Raw genomic sequence first — 22,037 nt, forward strand, 5'->3', positions numbered from 1 at the left:
CGCTAACCGGAAAATGTATGCAAAACATGGAAACATTTTGGTGAGGTTACATTATACTCTCATTTTGACAATGTACACATGCTGGCAAGATTTGGCAGGTTTCTGATTATGTTAAAGCCCTCAAAAAGACAATTTAGGGTAACAAATAGGTTGTCGTCTCATCCACCGTATGTGGGTAATAATGTATAAATATGTGATAATACACATCAAATATACCACTGTTTTTTTTACATGTTTATGTATATGCTTCACTGATAATGGTTTTCATCAAGTGTTAAGATTTTGCACTTTGTTCGGTGGTCCATGACCACCTCACCGTTTGTTTGGCGACAGAAGTGCTAGCTTTAACAGTCAAAACTTGCAGCGAGGTGAACACAAGTTAAGATATGAAGTCCTTACTGGAAGGCAAGCAGTGTGGATTATGCTGACACGGCTTGGAGGAACGCTGTGCCTTCTCTGACTGCTAGCCTGACGGCTACACCGTGATTCCGTGTGTTCATGAATCATCTTCATTTATCATTCATTAGTGGTGAGTAGCTATACATCTTTTACTTTAAATGTGTTTAATAAGTGTGTGAGGCATATGTTGGGATTAAACCTGGATTGTGTCTCGAGTGAACAATGGCAATTGAAGAGAGTGGGGTAGGATTCTGGAACTGAATCTAATCCAATAATTACAACAGTCACTTTTATTGCAAATGTTGAATCCAAACTCCTGGACGGTAACCCCCATGAAAGTGCATTATTGCCACTGACAGCAGATGGACTGTGAAATGCACATTGGTGTGTAGTGGGGGCTGGTTCCCATTCTGAGCTAATCCCTATGGAAACAGTGCAGCATAGGTAAGAGTTATTCATTTTTATTCCAGCCATGTTATATTAGTTGATAATCAATGTTTGATTTGTCATGTACAGTTTTGTGTGCTGTAAGGCAATCTCTCATTGCTCCCGCATTTGGTAAGTTGTACTTTTACATTCATGGGGGTGACGCTTTAGCAAGCACTTCATATTTCTGTCACTTTAGCACTTATACACGTGTTCAAACTGGGAGTTTTCCGTTCATAGAATCACAAATGCTAAGCTTCTCTTTTTTTAATGTGGTGAGAAAGTTCATGGTTGTTGGCACTGTTTGGGCTATGCGGATCACATGAAGTTATTTCTACTGCAAACCGGACTCTCATTTCCTAATTCCATCTTGTCATTTTCTCAATTGGTTTCTTTGCTCATTGCAAATGTGAGTGAATTTGATGATAGTATACAGCTGTTAGTGTAAAGGTGAACAAGCAATAAAGATGGAGTGGTAGACAAAGTCTATGTGTGCATTTTGAATGAAATCATTCATGCGCTTGGTGTGGTTGATAGACGATTGTTCGACATTATTATTAGTACATCTTTACATCCAGTCTATTAGTGCAGTACATTTTCAACCTAATAGCTCTTACCTATGGCTGATGGAAAAATACTGGGGAAAGAGGCATACACAAAAGAGGCATTGTTCTCGCTCTCTCACACAAGCTTAACTTTCACCTTGTAGAGAAGCGTGAGAACTGCTATATAGATTGTGTTCTTTCATTCTGGGCTCTTTATCAGTCTTCTTTGTCGATGCTAGAGTCCAGCACTGTATTTTTTAATACAGTGTGAAAAGCTTTTAAATTGTGTGATCATTGACTACTTCTCCGATAGCGACGCGGTCCCAAGAACGGGGAAGAAAAGCTAAGAAAAAGAAAAAGCAAACGGTGGTAATTTGTTTATTACAGAGGACCCGTTTAAGTTGACTAAGTCATCAAACCCTGGTCCACCATGTCTTATTACTAAAAAGTGCTCGCATAAACCAACGTTGACTGGTCAACATAAAATTTGTGATCCAAACAGGTTAATCCCCAATTGAACTGTGTTCTAAATGTATTTTCTGTATGAATCCAGTCATATTGAATATTTTCTTAAATGAAAATTGCTGAATTTACATTTACACGTTGATCAAATACAGGGCAGAAACCAGAGATGAGGCTGCCGCGATCATTTCCTCTCTGCTTAGTGCACAAACCGTCTAAGTACATTCAGTGAGTGCACTGATTTGGATCATGGCGCCTGCCTGTTTGTGTTTATCAGCATGTGGCTAATAATATAATTTTGCAGAATCATTTATTATACACAATAACTTTCTACAGCCTGTGTAATGTTTTTAATGCGTGACATCATTATTCTTGCTCATCCCACAATAAAATACATGTAATACAGACAATGTCATACGGTAGGTGATGCAGTACTCTCTTCATCCTGAATGGGTGGGGGCGTGTGTGAGCTGGAAGGTGCTTGTCACTGCCGTCCTTCCATAGATAGGAAAAGCTAGCGCCATCTGGTTTTTTGAAAAACTTTATTGAAATACAGTGTCAACTAGAGGCAGCACTCAGCAACAAGTCAAATGCAACAAAGATATTTTGATGCTCTGCTGAATGAATGAATGAATGAGTGGATGTGACTGCCAAAATGGAGGATTATATACCAAAGCTCAAACACATATCCAAACTGGACTTTCAGACAAAGCAGAGGTTGATCAGACTTTTACAACAAAGTAACAGGAGTTTGTATACAAATAAAGGTAAGTTTAGTTTTATAAAAATAAATAAGAGACTAAGAAGTATTTGGAATTTTTCTCATTTTTCTCAATTATTCTCATTTTATGGTCTTCATAAGCAAACTGTATTAACATAAAAAAAAAACTCAAAAATGGAAGTCGTTCAAGTCCAGTGAATAGCTTGAAATGGTACAAAGGTAAGTGGGGAAGTGCCAGAGGTTAAAAACAAAGGTAAGGTTACCCAAAACTGAAAAATAATGTGTATTTCAGAATGATACAAAAAGGCCCGTTTCAGGGACCACAAAATGGGTCAACAATTTAAAGCTGTTCTGCAGAAATGGAGGTTGACCAAGCATTGGCAGTTGGTGCCACTAATTCCTACACGTACATTCCAAGTACTTACAAGTACACTAGGTCCCCAACTTACGAACATCTGACTTGCGAACATTCCAAGATACGAACACAAGCTGACTGGTCTATTTTTTCATGTATTTTGCCTTGTAGTAACTCAATATTTATACTGCTACATGGTTGACCAGTAGAGGGCACTGTGACACTGGTAATGGGACCAACAGGTAGAGGAAGACGGTGGGGAGCGAGTGTAAAGGAGAAATGCAAAGCTAAACTGTAGCTGTACATGCAACCCGGACAGAGTGTGTGATTAAAGTTTATGAAGAGTTAATAGGCCTGCTTAATTCTACACCACCCACGGAACACTACCTCTTTTAGAAGAGTCTAACGACGACAACGATTTGTCCTTTTTTCAATAATTCCTCCTCCACCACAACGACGTATGCTCAACCACTCCTCTTCAAAGGTAAATAACATTTATCATTACGTATTATTATATCACTTTTATTATTATTGTTTTTTTTCAGTAATTATCCTCGTTTAATATTACTACTGCATCCAAACTCATATTTACATACATACACATATACTGTATATGTATACACGTACATGTAGTACCTATATCAGTGGTAATATTACCTTTTGTTGGACAAAATCGACTTGTGAACAGTCGTCTGGAACCAATTGTGTTTGTTAGTTGGGGACCTAGTGTAATTACTGGAGTACTTACTACTCTTCTGTCTGCATAAAAAACTGTGGTACTATACCCTTGTGAACATCAGTTGAACAGCATTTTACTGGAGAAAGTAATTGGTTACTACAAAATTGGCAAGAAAAAAGGGAATTAACAATCAACCATCTTAACACTTAAAAATGTAGGTTTTTCCTCCAGAGAAATTTGAGTTGTTAAACTTTTGACTGGTAGTGTGTGTATGTATGTACATACACACACACACACTAAGTCCCCAACCAACGAACACAATTGTTTCCAGACGACCGTTCTTAAGACAAATTGTTCTTAAGTAGGGGAAAAGGTAATATTACCACTGATATAGGTACTACATGTACGTGTATACATATACACTATATGTGTATGTATGTAAATATGAGTTTGGATGCAGTAGTAATATTAAACGAGGATAATTAATGAAAAAAACAGTAATAAAAATGATATAATAATACGTAATGATAAATGTTATTTACCTTTGAAGAGGAGTGGTCGAGCATACGTCGTGGTGGAGGAGGAGGAGGAGTTATTGAAAAAAAGGACAAATGGTCGTCGTCGTTAGACTCTTCTAAAAGAGGTAGTGTTCTGTGGGTGGTGTAGAATTAAGCAGGCCTATTAACTCTTCATAAACTTTAATCACACGCTCTGTCAGGGTTGTATCATACAGCTACAATGTAGCTTTCTCTCCCCAGCATCAAACTCTTCCTCTGTTGGTCCCATTAGCAGTGTCACAGTGCCCTCTACTGGTCAACCATGTAGCAGTATAAATATTGAGTTACTACAAGGCAAAATACATGAAAAAATAGACCAGTCTGCTTGTGTTCGTATCTCCGAAAGTTCGCATGTTGGATGTTTGTAAGTTGGGGACTTAGTGTATATACAAGTACTATACTAATACTATACTAATCATATACAGCCCATATTTGATGTATCAATATATCACAGGTATATCACATATATATATATATATATATATATATATATCTCAAGAAACACCTGTGTCTCAGCTTTGTAATATATCAAATATGGGCTATATATGATTAGTATGAAAGTCACTCTTTCCCCCCGCATGTTTGCTGTTGTTTTGTTTTACTTTCTTCTTAAATCTTTGTAAATTTTCTTTTTGTAATATTCGGACTTTACTCCCATATTTTTACTTTAATCCCATAATATAACTTTTTCCCCAATCTAATTTTCCAAACATTACTTTATTTTGTTTTGTTTCTCATAATATTTCGACTTTTTTTTTTTTAATTTCAACTCTACTAACATGAGATTATTTTTCCTCATAATATGCCAAGTTCAGGCTTTCCAAGTTTTTTCTTGTTAGAATACAATCTTTTAATACAGCAACTTTTCTCTTAATATTTTGACTTTATTCTCCTAAAAGTACATCTTTTTTCCGTTTCTGCTGTTTTTTTTTAATTTTCCAACTATTTCAACTGTCTTCCTGTAAACTTTTCTTGTAATTATGACATTATTCACATATTTGACTTTATTCTTGTAAAATTATAACTTTTTCCACAACATAATTTTTCAAAAATCACAACTTTTTAATTTTTTCCTTTACTATTTCAACTTTATACTACTAAAATAAAAAAAAATTGTAGTAATATTACATTATTCTCATAGAAGTATGAAGTTTTTTCTGTTAATAATTTTACTTCATTTTTGTATTATTGCTGTTTTTTTTAAGTTTTAAATTATATTTTTAGAATGTGAAGCAAGCCATTAAAAAGAACAACGACGTGCCACAAATAGCCCCCGGGCCGCACTTTGGACATCCCTGGAGTAGCGAGTCGTGACTTGCAGCCTGGGTGCCTGTCTCTTTAAATGCAGGGTGCAGTGTCGATTTCCGATCGTGGATGAGGCGGATTACTGCTCCAGTCTGCTGCTGCATCATCTCAGCTGATCCAGAGGATTCCCTCTTCGGGGAAACAAACACGTCCTGAGCAGCATGGATTTTAACGTGAAAAAACTGGCTTCCGGTGCGGGTGTTTTTTTCACCAGGGCGGTTCAGGTAAGCCAAGTCATCTGGACAGCCCTGCCGTAGGATCCACATCGATTTACCGTCACCGCATCCTCCGCGTTCGACGCACCAGCTGCTTCGTATACTGTGCTAGTGAAAAATGTTTTTATTAGCAAAACTGCGCGGCTTATTGTAAGACGATAAAGGTCTGTTAGTCTGGCATCCATTATTGATGACAGCTGCTTGAGTGTATGAGTCACTTGAGTCCCTGTTCCGCTGCGCACCATCAACAGGAAGAACGAGAAGGCTTCATTCACCCACTTCCGTACTTTTTAAGTGCTTTAGCGCCGTCTCACACACACACACACACACACACACTCGCAAAAGTAAACCGCCAGTACCCGGATGTTGCACTCAACACGCCCCAAATGATGAGCGTGAAGGGCTGGACACTTACCACCCTTAACAGTCGCCATCTTGGCGAGATAATGAAAGGGGAGGGACTAACTGGAGTGGTTGTAATTCACAATTCAAATTGGTAGAAGGAAAAGCAGATAAATAAATAGCCATTTACAGTAAGTGTGCAACGACAGTAGCCGATTTGGGACAGTGCTACATTGTCGACATTCACACACACAGGAACTAAGTGCACAAAGCATACTGTACTTATTCAAGTGTAAGTACAGAAGTGTGTGTGTGAATGTAAGGGGTCAACGGCTCCCCCTACCTGCTCTTGCTATTGACTGTTTTAGCAATACAGTGTGATTAACGTCATGATAACAAGGCAACACCTGATGTTTACATTGAGGGCACTTGCATCTGTTTGTAGTTCACAGAGGAGAAGTTGGGCCAGGCTGAGAAGACAGAGTTAGATCCTCACCTAGAGAATTTGATTACTCGGGCTGACTGCACCAAGAACTGGACTGAAAAGATCTTGCGACAAACAGAGGTGCTCCTGCAGCCAAATCCAAGTAAGGCCTTTCATGGTTTCCAGAAGAACCACTGAGTTGCTTTTCAAAATTACAACCTTCATTCAGGAGAACTGTCCCTAAAAGTATATCCGTGACTTTATAAATATATTGCAATTTTTCTTGACTGAATTGAATTTGCAAGCAATGATAGTGACATTACATGACAGGCATTGCTTCATCAAGTGTGATAATGAAATACTGTTTTTTGACCATGTAAGTGCAAGCGCTCGTACTGTAGATCCCCACTTTTCAATGGGGTTATGATCCCGGACTTGCAGCCCATTGCAAAAACTGCAAGTAATTGATACGCCCATTAAAATGTCTATTTTGGACACACTGCTTGCTCCTCCCCTCTCCAAACCCTCCGGCTAGCTTGATGTTGACGTTCTCCGATATTGGCTCAACGTTTGCAATAAAAGTGATTGTTGGAATTGTTAATTAGATTCAGCTTTTGAACCCTCCCCTTCTCTCTTCAATTGCCATTGTTCCCTTGCGACACTATCCACGTTCAATCTGTAAATATTCCACACACACTTATGAAACACATTTAAAGTATTAAATGTTTAGCTACTCGCTACTAATCATTGATAATGTAAGATAATCAATGAACAGATGCAATTGGAGTCACAGTGTATACACACTACTACGGTGCGTTCAAGGACCACCAAACATTGTGGGAATTCTCAATGCTTAATGGAAAGACATAATCAGTGAAGCATAAATACATAAACATGTAAAAATGGTGGCCTTTGTGGTACATGTAAGCTGTACATTTTACTTGTATTATAACATACTTATAAGTTATTACCCACTTATAATGAATGAGATGTGTTTTGTATGGGGAAAAAGACAGACTTTCAGGGCAAACAAATCAAAATGTGCAAATTTGCGGGGCCGTAAAGGCTGAATAGAGAAATGTGTGGGGATCCACTGTACAGGCTTCATATTGCCACACTGGTGTCTGTTTTCCATCAACACTGTGTTAAAATCGATCAAAGTGTGATTGCTGTCTGCACTCGAGGTGCCCACGAGCCTGCTTTCATTCAGTTTCAGAATGGGAGATACACGAGAAAGAAATGCTTTCTGAAATACAAAATGCAGACAGACAGCATTTTTTGTTGATTTTTTTTAATATAACATATAATAACATACTCACATAATATAACATGTAAGTTGTGGATACCATCATTTTGTCATTGTTCTGGTAAAACAAGCATATTGTTTGGGTTGAAATACTTTTTGTTTGAGTGGAACAGGGTGGATTGTAGTTGGCCAAGTCATTGAAGAGCTACACAATTTTGTGTAATTGGGGTCATGCTTGAACAGCAAGGGCTCCGGCACACTGGAGATCAGGAGGAGGTTAGCGAAGGCAAGGGATGCAGCGCAGAGATTGGCCACTATCTGGAAAAGCCGAGGGAGGAGTGTCTCTCTGAAGGTCCGGTGTTATTTTATGTTTAGAGGGCTCCAGTAATGTTAAACCCTGCATTTAGAAGGTCGTAAACAGGTTTTCTATGCTCTATGAAAACATTCCATTTATAAATAAGGAATTCTGGAATTGGTCTGGAACCAATTAACCGCCACAAATGAGGGTTTTAGTGCATGCAGGGATCCACTGTCTTTGTTATTGTTGTGGGTAATGGCACGGCCCTGGTTAGCTATTTGGTGGTCTGATTGCATTCTTTATGGGCAGCCAGTTTGCCTGATGTTGAAATCCACAGAGGAAGCCCATGGTGCACTTGCTAGCATATTGGGCATGTGTGTCATATCATATCAGTCATTAACGATACCGCGACTTTGCACAGTTGAAATAAACACAGTTCACATGTGACTGTGCTCTTTTGCACATGGATGTGTCGATCTAGTTTGGACAAAAAAATCCGTCATCAAAAGTTATGCCACTGGACAGAAAGAAATGTTACGCTGCATAAGTTGATCAAAGCGTGCCATCATGGTAGAAATGTCCTACTATTATTAACCTACTTTTTTCACCCTCCATGCTTCAGTTGACCACACTGGTAAGTTCTGGCATTTGAGATGACATGCAGTACATTCTAGTAAAACAAGCACTGCACTGCTCAACCAGCGTTTGAACTGAAAGAAAAATGAGTCTTTGTCAAAGCTTTTTTCATTCTTAACATGACCACTTTTATCCTTCTTGCCTTACAACTTTTGCTTCTTTCATTGTGGCCCTAAAACCCCTTTTTACCAAAATACACATTAGGGCTTCTCAGTTTTTCTGTGTCGGTCATCATTTTAGTGAAAAAAAAAAAAACATTAAGATGCACAAATGACTGATTACCACAGTGACTGTGTCTCAATTCATGCATCTTGGGGTGTCCAAACTTTTACCTGCAAGGGTCACAAACTGAAGATGAAAGGATGCAAGGCCCACTTTTGTACTGTATTTTGTAAACAAATATGCTAAGAAGTTACTAATATTTCCAGAAAGAACTGCATTCCAGCTTTTTGATATACGTGAAATGCTACTAAAATGACATCCACCATAATATTTTAGGTTTATTCTCATTAAAATTAGACCTTTTTTTTCTTCATTTCATTACAACTTTTTTCTCTTAATATGTTGGCTTTGGTCTAGTAAAATTACAGCTGTTTTACTCAATTTTCTGCTGGGTTTCTTTTTTTTCGCAAACTATTTCATTTAAACTTGAAACGGAACTTGAAATCATTTGAATATTAGAACTTTTTCCCCAACAAAATTTTCCCAAAATTACAACTTCATTCTTTGTTTTGTTTCTCATAATCATAACGTCTTTTTTTAAGTCTTTTTTTTTATATTTCAACTTTATGCAACTAAAATTACAATATTTTTTCCTCATAATTGCAAGCTCCTTCTTTTTTTTTAATATACACTCCTGATCAAAATCTTAAGACCAGTTGAAAAATGCTAGAATTTGCATTTTGCACATTTGGATCAAGAAAGGCGAGTGAGACAAAAAACATTTTGAAAAAGTAATTTATTGAAAACAACAATTAAACTGAAATAAGCTGTTTATCAGCTGATCAAAAGTTTAAGACCATCGCTCAAAAAATAACAAAAAACTCTCCAAAACAGAACAAATGGAAATGTTCTCAGTAGGATTCAGTAATGAGTAGCTCCACCGTTCTTGTTAATCACTTCAAAAATTGGTTTGGGCATGCTTGATGCGAGTGTTTCCAGGAGGCTAGTGGGAACATTGCTCCAAGTGGTGAAGATGGCTTCACCAAGGGCATCAACTGTCTGGAACTGATGGCCATTTTTATAAACTTCCCTTGCCATCCATCCCCAAATGTTCTCTATGGGATTTAAATGAGGGGAACATGCAGGATGGTCCAAAAGAGTGATGTTATTCTCCCTGAAGAAGTCCTTGGTCAAGCGAGCATTGTGAACTGCAGTGTTGTCCTGTTGAAAAAGCCAGCTGTTACCACACAGACGAGGGCCCTCAGTCATGGGGGATGCCCGCTGCAACATCTGCACGTAAGCAGCTGCTGTTTGACGACCCTGCACCACCTGAAGCTCCAGTGTTCCACTGAATGAAAAAGCACCCCAGACCATGATGGACCCCCCTCCACTGTGCCGGGTAGAAAACATCTCAGGTGGGATCTCCTTGTCATGCCAGTAACGTTGGAAGCCATCTGGACCATCAAGGTTACATTTTTTCTCATCAGAGAATAAAACTTTTTTCCACCTTTCAATGTCCCATGTTTGATGCTCCCTGGCAAAGTCTAAACGGGCATTTTTGTGGCGTTGAAGGAGACGAGGTCTTTGAATTCCTTTTTTGTTTTTTAAACTCTTTTCCCGTAGATGTTGTCTGATGGTTATTGCGCTGCAGTCGGCACCAGTAAGGGTCTTAATGTGGGTGGAAGACCGCCCTGTGTCTTGATGGACAGCCAATCGGATCCTCCTGCTCAGCGCAGGTGTGATTTTTTTGGGTCTACCACTTGACTTTTTTGTTCCATAATGCTCAGGATCTTTCAAAAAATGTAGAATGACTGATTTACTGCTCCCAACCTCAGCAGCAATGGCACGCTGCGAGAGGCCTTGCTTATGCAGCTCGACAATCAGACCACGTTCAAAAAGAGTAAGCTTCTTATCTTTACCATCAGGAGGGCATGACAGTGTGAATGCCTGACAGAAAATGAAAAATTTGAGCACATTTTGGCTTTTATAGCCTGTGGTCTTAAACTTTTGATCAGGTGATAAACAACCTATTTCAGTTTTGTTTGTTTGTTGTTGTTTAAATTACAGGTTCCAAATGTTTTTTGTCTCACTCCCCTTCTTGTTTTTGCATATTGTAGCTCTACTTAAAACCTCATTAAGATCCAAATGTGCAAAAGGCAAATTCCAGCAATTTTTCAACTGGTCTTAAGATTTAGATCAGGTCTGCATATACAGTATGTATTCTTATATTTTTCTTAGCTTTCATATTTTAACTTTATTCTTGTAAAAAGTCTGTTGTTGCTTTTGTAATAACTTATTTTTAGTATATTATAATATTATTTTCTAATATTTGATCTTTCTTCTTGTAATATTTTGACTTTATTCACGTCATATAACTTTGTTCCCAAACTAATTATCCAAAAATTACAACTTTATCCTTTGTTTTTTTTTGTTTCTCGTAATATTAAAATAAAATTCATGTTTTCTTTATACTGTTTCTTTATTCTTGTGAAATTATTGCCGATTTTCCCATTTTTGCAGCTGTTTTTTCTTTATTGTTCTTGTTAAATTATATTTTTACATAAATAAAAAAACAACCATGGATCGCAAATGGCCCCTGGGCCGCACTTTTGGACGCCCCCACTAAGTAAGGGGTTTCAATGCTATATACTGTATAACCTCATAGCATATCTTTCCACAATATCAGCATCCTTTCACTTCTCATGATGTGGCCCTCACTGTAAAAGGTTTGCTGTGCATTACACATTACACTGCATTACACTGTCATACTTTGCTCCCTCAACTAAGTACACGTATACACAGTAAACTGTACTGTTGAATTGTACTGGTGACTCCATTTGAGATGCGGCCACTGTATTATCAGATTTGATTCAAAGGGAACACACCTGTGATTAATTTTTTGTTAGATTAGTAAATTAGATTCATGGAAGGAGTCTTTCCAAATGTTGTTTATTTTCCTTTTGTGTGATCTTTGAAAAAGGCTCTTTTATCAGACATGAAGCCTGCTGTAAGTCTTTCCACTTGATGTAGTGACTCTCATGATTCACGCAGGTGCTCGAATAGAGGAGTTCATCTATGACAAGCTGGAGAAAAAGCTTCCTTCCAGGACCACCAATGCAGAGCTGCTAGGCCAGTACATGCTGGATGCTTCCAATGAATTTGGTCAAGGGACACCATACGGTCAGTGGACATTCATACCATTGAGGCTTATCTTACTTTGGCATGTGGTGATGTTGCAGAGCCTCACCTGTCATGATGAATCATAAAAACAACAAATAATGATAACTAGGGTTGTCCGATAATATCGGCCCAATATTGGCATTAAAATGTGATATCGGCCAACATCGGCATCGTTTTTTTCCCCTACATTGAAAACCGTTACACAGCCTTTAGCACCAACATCACAAAATTGCAACATTTGTAGTTACTACTGTGCCGCTCACAAGCCTGGAGAAAGAAGTAACTATCTAATTAGCATGCAGAGTAAAGACAGAGCTCACAATGAACTTACCAGCTCCATCGCAGAGGGGTTACGATTCCACATACCATTCTTACTGACGGCGTATTTAAAGAAAGAGCTAAAAAAACAAACAAAAAACCATCACATAGCAACGTAATAGGTAGATAACAACAGACAAGACACTACCAAGGAATAATGCTGAATAATACAATAATGTGAGCCCTAAACGTGTAACTTAGCAGCCATTTACAGGACAGCAAAGCATGCTGGGAAACAGGAAGTGCTGTGGTCAAAACCATACACGTAGATGCTGCATCGAGCGCTGAGCCTTACGTAAACATCGCCACCATATTGGATGTGGCAAGGCTGCGCTGTAGGCGAAAACAAATAAATGTACTTACTTTCATAAAGCGCCTTTCTACAAAGAAATTGAAGTTAATGCCTTTCGTTTATACATTCACACACGCACTAATACAAGTATACTTAGGAAACAGTTAGACACCAAAACAATGTATTTGATCTTCTCAGGTGGCTAAGATAAGAACTTTATTGAGCACAAAGTAGTGCCGAAAAACCATACAGTGTGTGTGTGTGTGTGTGTGTGTGTGTGTGTGTGGGTGTGTATTTTGAGCAAAATATGAACGTGAAAGTTATCAATCAAAATCCCTTTAATTAAAAATAAATTAGATCTTAAATAAAGGCAGAAGAAACATAAAAGTATGTCATACATGAATTATCTACTCAGAGATGGATGGAGTAGCCAACAAAAGAACTGTTCTCATCTAAGAGTATTGTTACTTTACAACAATTTTACTCAAGAAAAAGATATGTGATGTGAAGGTTTTTAATTCAGTTCAATGGTTTTCTCAAATAAAAATGGCTGAATGTACATATTTACACAGATGAGGTAAGATGAGCGTCTCCTCTCGGCTTCGTGTGCAACCTTTAGTGTACACGCTCTGACTTTTACAACAAAGTACTTTTCCTGGAGAAGGATAGAGTGCATGTAATTCATACACAAATAAAAGGTAAGAACACAAATGTTGTGCAGTTAATTAACAATAAATAAATAAATGGGACTAAGAAGTATTTGAATACAATTTTTTTAACAAAAGTGAATGATTCTCTTTTTCTGGTTATCCTCTTAATGAGCAACCTGTGTGCTGTCCTCAACACGTCACTGTATGCTGCTAGGCAGCCAGCGAACCAACAAAGAAAACTTCGTACACAAGGCTTACTTTTCTTGCTTCAGTGAAGCTTTCTTTGCCGTGCATGTATGCATGCAGTAACTGTAACATACAAAGATGCCATTACTATCTATGAATGTACATTACATATGCTAACACAAGTAGCTATCTAAAACACATAGCTAACAGCTACATCACACCATCGAGTTTACAAACACATTCAAATAATAATTCAGGAACATTTGAGATCCATATTTTAAGTACTTTGTACACAGAGATGCTCACAAAGACAAACGTTTCCCAAGGCTCAAACGTTTTAGAGCAAACAGAGCTTGTTTAAACTTCCTTTCTGCATTGCTAGCTTGTGCTTCACAGAGAGAAAAATGTCAAAGATTGTATACTCGTGAGAAGAGCACTCACTCTTGGTGTCACTGAAACAATTCTTTTTGGAGATGTCTCACTTTAAACTTTTCAACCATAGCTTTTAAACCATTTTTACTATACATTTTAAACATATTTATTTACCAGCTATGAACCCGTTTACACATTTGAAATAACTCAGAAATCACATGAAAACACTGTTTTTGACCCAAAGACATGACAACCTGTATTAAAGTAAAATACTCCAAAGGAGTCAGTGCCTCACCAGCCACAAACCTCACCGCACGTCACTGTTGGCATTGGTAGGGGTGTCCCGACACATCTCGCTTCTGATACGATACTGATATTGCAGCCTTGAGTATCAGTATCAGTTTCTCTGCCGTGCTGCAAACGGCCTGCCGTAACTTCCCCTGAGCTCACTTGTAAACAAACGTGGGGTCGATGGTGTGGGACTTCTCACTGTTTGGTTACGCTTCAAATGGAAACATTCCGCAATGAGGGAAAAAATCATCGAGGTTCAACACATCAAACCTTATCAGCTTGAAACGTCAGAAATGCTGCAACGCCCAGGGTTTGTTCTTATCGCCTGGGCAGAGGGCTAAAGCGATCTGTGATTTGGATGAATGACTGGATGGCCAGGCCTTTACCATGATTGAAGATATCGGCTTTTGTCAGCTCGTAAACCACTTGGAGCCATGGTTTGTAATTCTGAGCCACCGCTATTTTAAAATGTTTGTTTAATAGTAGTGATGTCATGATACTTGGTAAGGGCGAATCTACAAGTACAGTTTGTCAAATCCAACTTTCAGTCATTCTTGCATCCAGGTGTGCACAAACTACACTTAAATCTAAGTAAAAAAAAATAGATATAAAAAGTTATCGGTATCAGTTTTGAGAATCAGGAAGTTTGTGCATACCGAGAAAGAACAAATGGAAACAGCGTGTGTCTTTCTCTATACGCTTGTGGTTTCCCCAGGCAGCACCTTGGTCACAGTAGGAGAATACCAGAAAAGACTTGGATCAGCCGAGCGAGAATTCATTCAAACCTCAGCCGCCACGTTCCTCACGCCATTGCGCAACTTCTTGGAAGGAGACTGGAGGACCATATCAGTGAGTACGACCTCCCGCCACCATTGTTAGCACCCGTTTGCTTTATGGCATGCGGTGCTTGGTTGCAAGGATTATTTTCAGAGTGGATCCCACCCCTCCTTTGCAGAAAGAGAGGCGGCTCCTGGAGAATCGACGGCTTGATCTTGACATCTGCAAGACACGCTTGAAAAAAGCCAAGCAGGCGGAGGCCAAAGCAGCAGTGAGTTATTTCATTTTCCATCCATACGTCGATTTTCTATAGCGCTTGTCCTCATTAGGGTCACAGGTGAGCTGGAGCCTATCCCAGCTGACTTTGGGTGAGAGGTGGGGTACACTCCGGACTGGTCGCCAGCCAATCACAGGACACATAACACACCTATGGACCATTTACACTGTACAATTAACCTCACATGCATATTTTTGGTTTTGGAAAGAGGGAGGAAGCTGGAGTACCTGGAGAACTTGCAGATTACACACACAGATGTTCCAAGGGAGATTTGAACCCTCGAACTCCTGACGTGTTAACCACTAATCCACTTTATGTTTATTTTGACTTAGACCATAATCCCTTGTCCCTTCGCATTTCAAATTTTGCAGCTTTACTCTATAACGTTTTTTCTATAATATATTAATGAACAGATCATGCTGTTTCCTGGTTGATCACAGTTTATTATTATTCCAAAAAATATGCATGTTAAGCAAATGTTATGGTAATTCTTGGCCTAAATGAAGTATTTTTAAGCACATAAATGGATAAATGAAGTAAAATACAAACATAAGGCATTCAGAAGACATTGTGATATGTAGTGTTCTACACTGGTCACTAGGTGTCACTAATGATACTGTAATGTTTGGTGAGACACACAAGCAGCAGACTTGATTGCCAGAGCAACAGGCTTTTAATTCCAGGTTTGAATGATCTCACACCAGGCTAAATCATCCGTTGAACTTGAAACTTGAAACTTAAAACTCAACTCTGAACCCCCGATGTTACTTCCTGTCTAACACAGGAACACATTTACAGAAACACACACGAGCATGAGTGTTATTTATGTCTTAAATGTCTTACTAATGTCTTAAGCCAAGGTCATATGATAAGTGGACCTGGCAACACTGATGTGTGTGAGTCTATATTATGTCTTATTTTTTCTTATGTCTAGGTCTATATATTATTACTATATTGTAATAATAGGAGTGTAAAGGTGACTATGAGGTGTTATTTATTGTCTACAGTGTTCTAATAATGTTAAAAAAAACATATTTAGAAGGTTGTAAACAGTTTATCTATGCTCTAACTAAAAGAATACACTAAGTCCCCAACTAATGAACACAATTGGTTCCAGACGACCGTTCTTAAGTCGAATTGTTCTTAAGTAGGGGAAAAGGTAATATTACCAATGATATAGGTACTACATGTACGTGTATACATATACAGTATATGTGTATGTATGTAAATATTAGTCTGGATGCAGCAGTAATATTAAACCAGGATAATTAATGAAAAAACAATAATAAAAATGATATAATAATACGTAATGATAAATGTTATTTACCTTTGAAGAGGAGTGGTCGAGCATACGTCGTTGGTGTGTTAGTGGTGGAGCAGGAGGAGGAATTATTGAAGAAAGGACAAATCTTCGTCGTCGTTAGACTCCTCTTTGTAATGATAGTGGATGCCATTGCTACAGAAGTCTTCACATGTTCCATAATTCGAACCTTGCCTTTGTAAATTGTTCCTATGGTTGAGCGATTCACTCCGAAAGCACGCGCTACATTAGCCATTTTCTCGCCACCGTCCAACTTCCTGATGATGGCCACCTTTGTTTCTATAGAAATTGCTTGTCGTTTCCTGCCACTAATACTAGCACTTGAACTCGATTTATCAGCCATGATAACGGATAACAAACGTCTCGAAAAAGTATCGAATGGTGTACAAACGGCGTGCTCCAAATGTTATCAGCGACAAGTGCAGACGAACTGAGAAAGATCGCGCGAGAGGGATGCTGCTACCCACCATTCATAGCGACGTAATGGCGCGCAACACAAAAATAGCGCCTTTGTATTTTGGAAAAATTTAAATGACAAAATATGGCAATTTTCGAAAAAATAGACCAGTCGGCTTGTTTTTGTATCTACGAGTGTTCGCACGTCGGATGTTCGTTAGTAGGGGACTTCGTGTATTCCATTTATAAATAAGGAATCCTATTTTGCGGAAATTCACTTATCACAGTCAGGTCTGGAAGACTTATGAGACTTTAAATCTGTTAATTACTGTTGACTTGCAATTGGACACTTTCAAACTGCAAAACGATATTGGCTTGGGATAATTGGGGAAGAAAACTGATCAGCTTGCTGGTTGCTTCAGCAAATAATATGAGAGGCAGAATTTGCAGTTAAGTCAACAGACTCGGGCTGTGTTCACACTTGTCATGTTTGCTGCAGATAAAATGAGCTCTTTTAGTTCGGTTATGCATATGCTTTTTTCTTTTTTTTTTTTGCAAGACAGCCTTTGTCTCATGACAAAAATGCCTGTGTGGGGGTGTGGCGGTACAGTTGGATACAAATCGCGCTTTTAAGGTCGCAGTTCAGTTAATGTGGCTACAGTAATCTGTAACAAAATGCAAGACATGAAATATCTTAACTTTTGGGCAGTTGGACTAACGGATTTTATTAATAACATGACAAGATGTGCGGCACATTGTACGCTACCCTGATAATGTGCACAAAAAGAGTGAATTTTTTATGTTAACCGAAAAACACGCTTTCTCCAGGTTCCAGACACAGGAGCTTGAGGTTAAATGCTTAAGATTTGGAATGTAAGCAATATTTTCAAGAAAAATGTGTCCTCTAAAGTCGCAAGAACTTGGGAATTTGCCACTGCCGTGCAAAACCCCAGGAAAACAGGAGGTTTGGCCATCCTACACTAGCCATGACTCCTGCTAGCCAAAGACTAGCTTGCAGTGTATTTGTTCTCTTGCCATCACTCACTTTTAATGTGTCCTGTGTGGGAAATCGGTATGCCTGCGTATTGAACCGAAAGTTCTGTATCGAAAGATCTGATTACGGATGCATGTACCGCTACACCCCTGTGCTTGTGTAAAGACAAAAAAAACATACCAAATATGTTGACCGTGCATCTTTTTATAAAATGTTGGACCGTGCCAAGTTGGGCCAAAGCGCAGTGACAGCATGCACAGAGTTGAGGATGATGATGTTGGTTTGGCATGTATATGTACAGTGGTGTGAAAAAGTGTTTTCCTCCTTCCTGATTTCTTTTTTTTTTTTGCATGTTTTCCACACTTAAATGTTTCAGATCATCAAACTAATTTAAATATTAGTCAATGACAACACAACTGAGCACAAAATGCATTTTTTAAATAAAACATTTTCTTATTAAGGGAGGGAAAAAATCCAAACCTACATGGCCCTGTGTGAAAAAGTGATTGTCCCCCCTGTTAAAATATAACAACCTGTTAAACATAACTTTAACGTGAACATTCCCAGGAGTGGCTGGCCAACCAAAATGACCCCAAGAGTGCAGCGACGACTCATCCACGAGGTCACAAAAGACCCCACAACATCCCAAGAACTGGCCTCACTTCCCTCAGTTGAGGCCAGTGTTCATGACTCCACCATAAGAAAGACACTGGACAAAAACGGCCTGCATGGCAGAGTTCCAAGACGAAAACCACTGCTGAACAAAAAGAACATTAAGACTCTCAGTTTTGCCAGAAAACATCTCGATGATCCTCAAGACCTTTGGGAAAATAGTCGGTGGTCTGATGAGACAAAAATTGAACATTTTGGAAGGTGTGTGTCCCATTACATCTGGTGTAAAAGTAACGCCACATTTCAAACAACATCATACCAACAGTAAAATATGGTGGTGGTAGTGTGATGGTCTGGGCTGTTTTGCTGCTTCAGGACCTGGAAGACTTGCTGTGATAAATGGAACCATGAATTCTGCTGTCTACCAAAAAACCCTAAAGGAGAATGTCCAGCCATCTGTTTGTGAGCTCAAGCTGAAACCAACTTGGGTTCTGCAGCAGGACAATGATCCAAAACACACCAGCAAGTCCACCTCTGAATGGCTGAAGAAAAACTAAATGAAGACTTTGGAGTGGCCTAGTCAAAGTCCTGACCTGAATCCTATTGAGATGCTGTGGCATGACCTTAAAAATGTGATTCATGCTGGAAAACCCTCCAATGTGGCTGAATTACAACAATTCTGTTGTAAAAATGAGTGGGCCAAAATTCCTCCACAGCGCTGTAAGAGACTCATTGCAAGTTATCACAAACGCTGGATTGCAGTTGTTGCTGCTAAGAGTGGTCCAACCAGTTACGTATTAGGTTTGGGGGGCAACCACTTTTTCACACAGGGCCATGTAGGTTTGGGTTTTTTCCCTCCCTTAATAAGAAAATGTTTTATTTAAAACTGCATTTCTGGAACATTTAAGTGTGACAAACGTGCAAAAAAAAAAATTCAGGAAGGGGGCAAACACTTTTTCACACCAGTGTACAGGTATATGTATGCAGCATTGGTGTGCATGATGCACTGAGTCATGTGGTCCTCTCAGAAGCTGCTGCATGCATTGCACTTGCAAGCTTACCATTAAGGTAAATCAACTGATTGATGACGTATTGCTGCTATGGATTGTGCCTTTTAAAAAAACTCACCCACCTTGTTGAGAGCAATGCTTTTGTCCAGTATTTTATTCAAAGTCTTTTGCTATTGCTTTTGTTTTGCTAATGACTGCAAATGCATGACTCTGTCCCCCCCATCTTGTTTGTAGGCTGCGCCTGATTTTCAGGAGACAAGGCCTCGAAATTATGTTCTGTCTGCCAGTGCTTCAGCGGTAAGGATCACAAGCATAAATAATGGGGCATGCATGGTGTGTAGGGCACTTCCAGCCAAACCAGTAACCACACTGGTCATGGGAATGGTTTCTTTGTTTGGGCAACACCACATGTTTGCACAACACCACATTTTTGCACTTGCACAATTCCACATTCATATATGAGCTACAATTTAGTCGTTACTTGGGGTGTAACGGTACGTCATAATCATGGTTCGGTACGTACCTCGGTTTCGGGTTAATTCTGGATCCAGTAAGAGAACACAATGCAAAACATAAATCGGTTTCATAAAACAGAAATGTAAAAAACTGCTAACTGCTGGTAGGTAATACTCCAATAACTGCAATTCTCAAAAAAAAATATAGCTGTAGCATTCAGAAAAAATGAAGGATGTGGGGAACACTTTGATACATTTTGTGCATTAAAAATGCTGTAAGATGTAGTATGTGTAATGTATTATAAGCTATGTAAGATGTGTGTTATACGTAGGTAACAAAGCAAATGAGCGTAATATCTACTGTCATAATACAGGATATAGTGGAACCTTGGTTAGCGTCATTAATCCATTCCTGAAAGTCTGACTCTAACTGAAATGTACTCTCATCAAATCCCTTATTCCCATAAGAAATCATGTAAATCCAGTTCATCCGTTCCAGAAAGCCAGAAACACAAAACATAAATACATTATGTCCCCAACTTACAAACATAATTGGTTCCAGACGACCGTTCTTATGTTGAATTGTTCTTAAGTAGGAGAAAAGGTAATATTACTAATGATATAGGTACTACATGTACGTGTATACCAATACAGTATATGTGTATGTATGTAAATATGAGTTTGGATGCAGTAGTAATATTAACCGAGGATAATTAATAAAAAAAACAATAATAATCCATCATGGACAACCAACATCATCCAATGCACAGCATCATCTCCTGGCAGAAGAGCAGTTTCAGTGGCAGATTACTATCACTGTCCTGCTCCACTGAAAGACTTAGCAGATCATTCCTTCCCCACGCCATGCGACTTTTCGAAAATGTATGCAAACTGAGGCAAAATTTCGGCATAAATTTTCAACGTGAACTGAATAATATGCTAACCGGAGGGTACTCTATCCAAGGTTCCACTGTATCTCAATAATGTATTAAATACAGTCATGGAGAAAATGATTAGACCACCCTTGTTTCTCCAGTTTATTGATCCATTTTAATGCCTGGTACAACTAAAGGTACATTTGTTTGGACAAATATAATGACGATAACAAATATAGCTCATAAGAGTTGAATTTAAGAGCTGATATCTAACAACTTCCATGGTTTTCTTGATAATCACCAAAACCATTAAGTTCTTACAAGAATAGCTACTGTATATAGCTTTCAACCTGTAGTTGTATCAGGCATTAAAATGAACAAGAAACGGAAGAAACAAGGGTGATTTAATCATTTTTTCCATTACTGTATATTTTAGACATTGTAGCGGTCCAGTAAAAACGAGTCATGGGCCGAAGATGCTCCCTTTGGACAGCCCTGCTTTACAAGGTTTCTTTTTAGGAAGGTGCAAGGATGCAGACAAGTGTAGCATTATGAGGTAACGATAAAGTCCTGTCCCTCTGAACCAAACCGAAGTTTCCGTACCGAATAATCAGATTTGAATCCATGTACCGTTACATCTCCACCCAAGAATAAACATGTTTTTTTTTTTATTTCTTACATATTTAGTCTTGTTGGGATTTTGATGTCGACACATGTAGCAGTAATGTATTATCAGTGATACAGTTGTAAAGGTGACCTAAACCTCACTTCCAAAACATTTGACATATTTTAATGTCAAGCATTTAAAAAAATGATTTCCGCATAATTAAAAATAGTCATGTATAGTTGCTCACATTCAAAGTGAAACAATGTTACACAAGATTTGCATAAATGCTGCTGAAAGCCAGAAACTAAACAGAATGACATGGCGTTAATGGCCAATAAAAACGGAATCTACTGTTAAATTAACAATGAAATGTGAATTAAATGCTGTAATCGTGAGGAGAAAGAAAGTTAGTGTGGGAAAATATTTTCCCAGCGGGCCGCTCATTCATAGCAGCATGTCCTCACAAACACGAACCAGCCCCCTCCTGAACTAAACATCGGCTAAGTCGGCGAAAACACTTTGAAACTCTTACTTGTCACCGAGTGTGAGCATGAGCTCATGTACAGCAATAGGCAGTGTAAGCTGGCTGGGCTAGCTTAGCCTAGTGTGGCTGTGTGTGCGCCACTCAGGCTGTATGAGTTGCGCTTTAGTG

The 22,037-nt window shown here is 38.7% G+C and overlaps 1 protein-coding gene across 9 annotated transcripts in view; it reads left to right on the forward strand.

Moving 5' to 3' along the window:
* The first annotated feature begins 5,501 nt into the window (after positions 1–5,501).
* The window catches only part of sh3glb2b (SH3-domain GRB2-like endophilin B2b), a 35,611-nt gene continuing 19,075 nt past the window's right edge, over positions 5,502–22,037 (forward strand). For 4 of the 9 annotated variants that reach the window (XM_054756465.1, XM_054756467.1, XM_054756468.1 and 1 more), the window contains exons 1-7: positions 5,502–5,673; positions 6,452–6,593; positions 8,597–8,608; positions 11,824–11,952; positions 14,777–14,910; positions 15,017–15,109; positions 19,683–19,745. In XM_054756465.1, coding sequence (XP_054612440.1) covers positions 5,611–5,673; positions 6,452–6,593; positions 8,597–8,608; positions 11,824–11,952; positions 14,777–14,910; positions 15,017–15,109; positions 19,683–19,745 — 636 coding nt within the window. In that variant the 5' untranslated portion in view covers positions 5,502–5,610. The remainder of the gene's footprint in view (positions 5,674–6,451; positions 6,594–8,596; positions 8,609–11,823; positions 11,953–14,776; positions 14,911–15,016; positions 15,110–19,682; positions 19,746–22,037) is intronic. The other 5 variants (XM_054756466.1, XM_054756470.1, XM_054756474.1 and 2 more) reach the window with 3 other exon arrangements.

Source organism: Dunckerocampus dactyliophorus, chromosome 17 (genome assembly GCF_027744805.1).
Source record: "Dunckerocampus dactyliophorus isolate RoL2022-P2 chromosome 17, RoL_Ddac_1.1, whole genome shotgun sequence".
In the NCBI taxonomy this organism is placed as follows: Eukaryota; Metazoa; Chordata; class Actinopteri; order Syngnathiformes; family Syngnathidae; genus Dunckerocampus; species Dunckerocampus dactyliophorus.